Genomic DNA, 7,584 nt, shown 5'->3' on the forward strand with positions numbered 1-7,584 from the left:
CGATGTAATATTGTATGTTAATAACACCAGTTTTGGTAGCAGCAAATGACCAATGTAATATTAGTTAATAACACCGATTTTGCAGCGGTGGAAAACCGATGTAATATGTATATTTTTTAACAGCACATATTTGATTTCTGAAACAATGAAAAACCGACAATAACAAAAAAAAATACACAAATATTCACAAATTATACAAATATTCTTCATTCAATAATATCCATAAAATACACAAATATTCACAAATTATATAAATAATCTTCTTACAACAGTATCCATAAAATACTCAAACATTCTTTTTACATCAAAAGCTAGCTAATATATATCAAAATCAAGGTAGAACATTCTTTTAACACATCAAGGTAGAACCGCACTTCAAATGTAATCTAGCATGCATTCAGCCCACTCGAACCGCACTTCATCAATTTCAACTCTGGAGTACTTGAGATTTGTAAACTGTAAAAACACATAAATCCACCATATGTCAAATAACTAAAACAAATGTGTACATGTATCAAATAAAATAGAATACTGAGTTTTTAAAGGCTGCTGTGCAAGATAACGAATATAACATAGAATCTAAAACTTTCATATATGACACTTAGTATATGCTGCTTAAAATATAACATAGATAATTTGCTCCTTCTAATTCAAGTGTACAGATTGATAAGAACCGACAGCATCATACAACAACTTACTAGGCATGATAATGGTTGAACAAAGAAATATGACTACACAACAAATCTAGTGAAGCATAGAAGAACAAAGCTACCTCTGATGAAGAGATATACTATTTATTGTACTACCTCTGATGTCATCTTGGTATCCTGAATATCCTGCACTAAGCCCCCTATTTTCTGTGATTTCTGCTACCAACCATAGCAGCAAGGAATGCGGCAAGAAGGCAGCTGCCTCCTTAGTTCAGCACCCAAAACAGCAAGTTAGAGCTTCCTTTTGGGTCCATTCAATCCTCTAGTAAGTAGAAACTATTTTCCCTTTGGTTTATGATGGATTTGGAGTGTCTTGACCTAAGATATAATCCTCTTGTAGCCCTCTATATTAAAGGCCAGCATACATGGAAAATTCAGCATGTTCTTCTGAAGTCAAAACAGGGTAGGTAAACTTTACTTGTAGTTTTTATTCATTTGCTTCATGTAGGAGTAGATTCTAGTAAATTCCCACACATTTAATGTTTAATGATCGGCTAGGGATAAGATTAGGGATCAACATGATCATTTCCTCCCTATAGCCATGTGGTAGAGGTCGAGCTTGTAGCCTAAATAATGTAGTTAGGGGTCTCTATCTGATTAATGAAAAACATGAATATAGGTAAAAACAAAAGAGGTGAGTAAAATAATAAAGAGGGGTTAAATCATAAAAACAAAGAGTTCCCTATTCTTGAGGTACCCACAGGCATATTGACACTCACTCTTACTTCTAGTTGAACTTGAAATTCATTGGTATAGCTAAATATGGTAATGGGTACCCTTTAGGTTTGATTACCCATTTATCTTAATAGGTTAGGTTAAATTCGAGTATCAATGTGTTAGATATTTAGAGGAAGTTGAGCAGGTTAAAAAAATGTAATCAATACTTTAATCCTAAGATTACCATTTAAGATAGCTTATCCAGCCACTCTACTCACTGCAGCTCCTAATCTCTAATTCCTTTCTTCTTAGGCAATCATTTAGTCTCCAACTAGTATCTGGTTTGTAACAAAAGCATAGCATCCGGTTTGTAACTTATTTTAGGCAAATAAAGCAACCATATAAGCTTATGAAATGAGAGAATGCTACACTCATTAATGGTTGCATAAGGATTGCTTAAGTCAACATATAAATTTTCTTTAATGGGATGTAGGTCAATTAATATGGGTTGTTTAATTCATGTGTTTTATGTTGTGTGAATTGCTTAAGGTCATCCCTAAGCTACTCTACATGCTATGTCAGAGCTAAATTCGTCCCAATTTGTATGGGTTATTTTCTCCTTTTCACCTAAGCCATATGCATAAACCATGTACATATTAAGTAGAAGCAACTAGTTTTCACTCTTGTGAAACAAAACATCTAATGCTTTTTGTAAACGTTTACATGCTATCAAATTAAGAGTGTCAAGTTTTGATTGGAAGTGTGGATGTTTCCAGCGGTATACAGCTTTTTGAAGAATCAAACATAATCAGATACACCGCTACAATGTGATAGTGTACATAAGCATATCACGCATAACAAGCCACAAGTCCTATCAATCTACCATTAATTATGTACTTACATTCATAGTATTGGTTCAAGTCATATCTAAGTTCATGTCGATCTCTTCACATTTATAAATTTTTCAAATAATTAATATTAGCTTCTGCAAATGATGTTGCCCCTACAGATAAAAACATTCATTGGACAATAAAGGTTGAGAAAAATAACCACCTCAAAGTTTCCTTTCAGTTCTGATTCGAGCTTTTTGGTGAGACTCTCGTTGTATAATTCCTCATAAGCCAACTGAATCTGCTTTCTTTGGGTGGCATTTCTATGCGCTAAAATGTTGATCAGTGTCTTCTCATTAGTTCCCCATCCTAACACATGTAGATGTCGCGGTAAGGCTATTTAGCTTATACAAATTTTGCTTCACTATTTCTTCATAAATTTATATATGCTATTCAAAACTAGTGTATCTGAGCAAGGTATCGAAATACACTGTAGAAGAACTTGCATCTCTCTTATGCACAATGACATTATATGAGGCCTTGATGAACCCATTGCTAGACATTAGGCTTCAAAGGGACAAGGCTTCATGGATGGACAAACAGAACACTTTTGCAAACTCTTACAAGGAAATTTCCAAAGAACATAACAATACTAAGAAACATAAATAACACATGGAAATGAAGACTATAATCTCTGTGCTCCTCTTTTATGAGTTTCATTATGGAATATCACATTATCAAAGGTTTGAAAAATCAATCTTCTATCAATTATTAAAAGAAGAAAAAATCTATGTAAATCAATTGGACAAGAAGAAAAAATTTCAGATATCAAAACAATTATTTGCCTGATTCATTAAATAAAAAAAAACTCATTTCTTGAAGATTTCTTCCTTGGTCTATGTTATGATCACAAAAACTATCAGAGATAACAAATTCATATCACTTAGAAAGATGAAACCTCTCTATTTTCTGGGAAATATGTAGATTTATTTCTGATCGGTGTTAAAAAAAAGTAATCTTGAACTCATAGAGGAATGATCTAAGCATTAGATCTGCATACAACTATGTGCTATTGCTACAGATTGCTGATCGGCGTAAAAAAAAAAGTCGTCTTGAACTCACAGACAAATGATCAAGCATTAGATCTGCAGATACCTCATTAGATCTAATGATCAAGCATTAGATCTACACTCATTAAGATAAGATCCATATAGTTAGGCCCAAATAATTAAGACAAACACATCACGATTAACATGATAAAGGTTAATTATATTAAAATTAACAACCCCGACAATAGAGGCGATGGAAGATTGCAGTGATGCTTATTTCACCAAAAAAAAAATGCCTTTAGTGTTGGGCATGAATGGCATCATCACATGGACAGAAGACGAGTGTGGTCCTCTATTGTCTTTAAAGACTCGCTTCAAAAAAATATATGGGAAAATGACTTTCCAAAACCTTCATTATAGATAAACAAATACCTTCATAATCCCATATATTGAGGAAGCCATCCTCAGCAGCTCTTCTAAAAATTGATGCTTTGTCAAGAAACCACTGGAATAAAGTTAAAAGGACAGTAAGTTATAGCAGCAGTTAACAGAAGTATTCCAATGCTAATAATATAGTAATATAGCATGCCTGAACATAGAGAACAGCAACCTTGTGACCATCAAGTTTGTGTACTGGTGCACCAACACCACCAGAAGTTAGGTTACGTTGATCAAACATATGCACAGACTTATCAACAAACCTGAGAAAAAATATGATCATAGATAAAGAAATGCTAAGGCTGCATATAATCACTGACTCACAAACTCAAGACATCATGTTTATAGGAGAAAGTAACAAAATACTGCCTAAGAACCAACAGAGGTTATAGAATGGGAACAAATAAACATCAAGAATATACGTAGTCACCAGCTCTCCTCATTGCAGCGATAAAGATCAATTTTTAGCACAGAAAGGTCTTCCACCCACCAGTCCTGACAATGCATCATTAATTTTCCTAATCTGCTATCACATTCTAAGTGAGCTAAACCAGAAACCAAATCAAAAGAAATCCGTAAACGATGCTGCAGGGGAAAATTCATTGAGTGGAAATTACCCAAAGATTTCAAATCAACTTCTCACGAAGACACAAATTCGACTCTAAATCATTCCGAAACCCTCCAATTAGGAACCAAAACTTCAAGGAAAGCTCGAATCACTTCTGACCTCTCTGTGACCCATTCTAACAAACAGGTAACGTGCAACTCTCTACAACTTGTTCATCATGGAAAACACAACACAACTCAACCTCAAATCATCGAACACCAACCAAAATCTCTAGGAAAACCTACTGTGAACACATCAGAAATCACTGTCAAACAATTTTGGGTAACATATGCAAACCAAGCAGTAACCTTCAACCGAAATCTCCAACAAGAACACATCCCACCGAGAAGAATCCAACCCGAATCGTATACAAAGAAAAACCAATCAAACACATCCACAGAAGAGGAAAACATATCAAAAGCGTCTACAAAAGAAGTAAATCAAAACATCTCCAGGAAGAACAATCAAAGCCTTTACCAGAAGAAAACCAGTCGAAATCCATACCAAATCCTCACTTTCTATAGGTTTTCCACCCCACTATACCTCATGGATTTCGAGTTATCACAGGTAGATACACTTGCCTCTTTCTTCTTCGTCTCGCCTCCACTCGTCCTCGCGTTGTGCCCCGTCAGCTAGCTAGGCAGCGAAATGGCGCGACGAGTGGCTCTGTCGACTCGGGAAAAATGGAAAGAAGAGAAGGGTCGGCGGAATCGGGCAGGGAGATGTGACGAGGAAATGAACCCACTGTTCAAAGGGAACGGCGACGGCGAGAAATCGAGGGAGCGGAAGTTGAGTTGGCGCCAGCAGCTAGGGTCAAGGGAGGCGCGGTACCAGGACTTGCAGACGAAGGGGACGGCGACGGCGAGATCTCCGAGGGCGAGGCGGCGGAAGGGGAAGAGGGAGATGAGGCTGAGGTTTAGGTTTATGCTGAGAGAAGGGGCACGATATTGGTTTAGGTTTGGAGGGAATTTTGTGAAGTCTTGTAAATTTTGGCCGGTGAAAAAATTAAATTATTTTTTTTGGTTCATTAACATCGGGTTTTAAAAACCGTTGTTAAAACCGGTGTTTATTAACAAAAAAAAAAGGCGCTCATAGACACCAGCTAAAAAACCGATGTCTATGAGCGAAAATCTGCGCTCATAGACACCAGTTTTTAGAAAAATCGGTGTAAAATACTCAAAGACATCGGTTTTTGCTTAAAACCGTTGTTGTTCCACCGATGTCTATGAGGGTTTTTCTTGTAGTGTGACTAGAGCTGGAGAACTTTAACTTGATTAATGTTTATTGCATATTTAACGCCCAGACTCATATTGATGCACAGATATAAGCATTCTTGAGTCCAGGCTATACCCTATGCATCTCACGCCATTCTATGTTTTTCAATCACAATCAAGGTAAACCTAGGTGTTTTGTGAGATGCTCTGGCTTAATTCTATGGGAACATGATATCTAGGGGGGGTCCTAGACTAAACCCAACTTTTGAAAGTCTAGTAAAATTGGAGGTTTGAAAACTGTTTTTCCTAGAATTTGAAAATAATAGTAAGATATCTATTCTACCCAACACATTCCTATTTGCCTTCTAAGTCCACTGAACTTAAGTTCAGGTAAGGGTTTTGTAAAAATGTCAGCTAGGTTTGATTTGGACTCAACGTGGTTGAGTGCAATTTCACCTTTAGCTACATGATCCCTTACAAAGTGGTGTTTTACCTCTATATGTTTGGTCCTAGAGTGGTGTATAGAATTTTTGGTCAGATTAATTGAGCTGATATTATCAATAAAGATTTTAGTATTTTTATAGTCTAGTTGATAGTCTTTTAGTGTATGCATCATCCATAACAATTGAGATGCACATTCTCCTAGAGCTATGTATTCAGCTTCTGTAGTGGATAGAGCAACACAATGTTGCTTTCTGCTTGACCAACTTACTAGGCACTGACCTAGAATCTAGCAGCTACCACTTGTACTTTTTCTGTCTAGCTTGCACCCGGCATAGTCTGAATCAGAATAGCCATAAAGGTCAAAAGTGCAAGTTCTTAGATACCAAAGTCCTACATTTAGAGTTCCTTTAATATACCTAAGATTCTTTTAACATATGTTAGGTGTGACTCTTTTGCACAGGATTGGTATCTTGCACACATATCTACTGCAAACAATATGTCGGGTCGACTTGCAGTTAGATAAAGTAAACTCCCTATGGCACTCCTATAGTATTTTGGGTCTACAGATTTTCCTTCAGGGTCAGAGTCAATGTTTATGTTGGTTGCCATTGGAGTATTTATAATTTTTGAGTTTTCCATGCTGAATTTTTTGATTAACTCCTTAGCATATTTAGTTTGATAAATGTAGATTCCATCTTTAGTTTGTTTTATTTGTAAACCTAAGAAAAGTTGAGTTCCCCAACCATGCTCATTTCAAATTCACTTTCCATTAACTTAATAAATTCTTTTAGAAATTTTGAGTTAGTTGAGCCAAAAATTATGTCATCAACATAGATTTGGGCTATAAAGATGTCTTTTCCTATAGTTTTCACGAACAAAGTAGGATCAATTTGTCCTTGGTTAAATTCTTTGGATATTAAGTAATTAGATAATCTTTCATACCATGCTCTAGGGGCTTGTTTTAGTCCATATAGTGCCTTTTTAATTTAAAATGTGATTAGGGTAGTCTATGTCTTCAAACCCTGGAGGTTGGCTTACGTAGACTTCTTCCTTGATAAAACCATTTAAAAAAGCTGACTTAACGTCCATTTGGTACAATTTGAATCCTTTATTGGCTGCATAGGCTAATAACATCCTAATGGACTCGAGTCTAGCTACTGGAGCATAGGTTTCATCATAGTCTAGGCCTTCGACTTGACTAAACCCTTTGGCTACTAATCTTGCCTTGTTTCTTACTATAACACCGTGATCATCTAACTTATTCCTAAAAACCCATTTTGTATCTATTATTGATTTATCTATGGGTTTAGGTACAAGGTCCCAGACTTGGTTTCTCTCAAATTGGGCTAATTCTTCCTGCATTGCAATGATCCAGTCTGGATCAGGTAGGGCTTCTTCTATAGTTTTAGGTTCAATTTTAGAAATTAGAGCAATCTGACTAAGGTTTCTATAGGACGATCTAGTTCTGACTCCTAGGTTTGGGTCACCCAAAATTTGGTCAGGTGGGTGAGAGGTGCTTATTCTAGTTGGTCTTATTTGTGAGTCAGAAACTGGTTCTTCAGACTCATTAAGATTAGTTTGGATTTCATCATCATCTACATCTCTTGGATTAGTGTTAATATTTGCATTTATATT

At 36.0% G+C, this 7,584-nt stretch overlaps 1 protein-coding gene across 1 annotated transcript; it reads right to left on the bottom strand.

Annotated features, from left to right (window-relative positions):
* Positions 1 to 397: 397 nt before the first annotated feature.
* Positions 398 to 4,077, bottom strand: LOC121994532 (WD-40 repeat-containing protein MSI4-like). Its single transcript, XM_042548532.1, has 3 exons — positions 3,836 to 4,077; positions 3,679 to 3,751; positions 398 to 456 (listed from the first exon to the last, which is right to left on the bottom strand). Exons 1-3 carry the CDS (start codon positions 3,965 to 3,967, stop codon positions 428 to 430), a joined length of 234 nt encoding a protein of 77 aa, XP_042404466.1. The 5' UTR covers positions 3,968 to 4,077; the 3' UTR covers positions 398 to 427.
* Positions 4,078 to 7,584: the final 3,507 nt, after the last annotated feature.

This window comes from Zingiber officinale, chromosome 6A (assembly GCF_018446385.1).
Source record: "Zingiber officinale cultivar Zhangliang chromosome 6A, Zo_v1.1, whole genome shotgun sequence".
In the NCBI taxonomy this organism is placed as follows: Eukaryota; Viridiplantae; Streptophyta; class Magnoliopsida; order Zingiberales; family Zingiberaceae; genus Zingiber; species Zingiber officinale.

What these genes read in the sequence shown, in the direction of transcription:
- LOC121994532 (XM_042548532.1), bottom strand. Translation starts at nt 3,967, where the DNA reads ATGATCATATTTTTTCTCAGGTTTGTTGATAAGTCTGTGCATATGTTT. An exon ending in TTGCTGTTCTCTATGTTCAG is followed by an intron (nt 3,752 to 3,835) that starts GCATGCTATATT and finishes ACTTTATTCCAG; the next exon opens with TGGTTTCTTGACAAAGCATC. An exon ending in CAATATATGGGATTATGAAG is followed by an intron (nt 457 to 3,678) that starts GTATTTGTTTAT and finishes GTGTTTTTACAG; the next exon opens with TTTACAAATCTCAAGTACTC.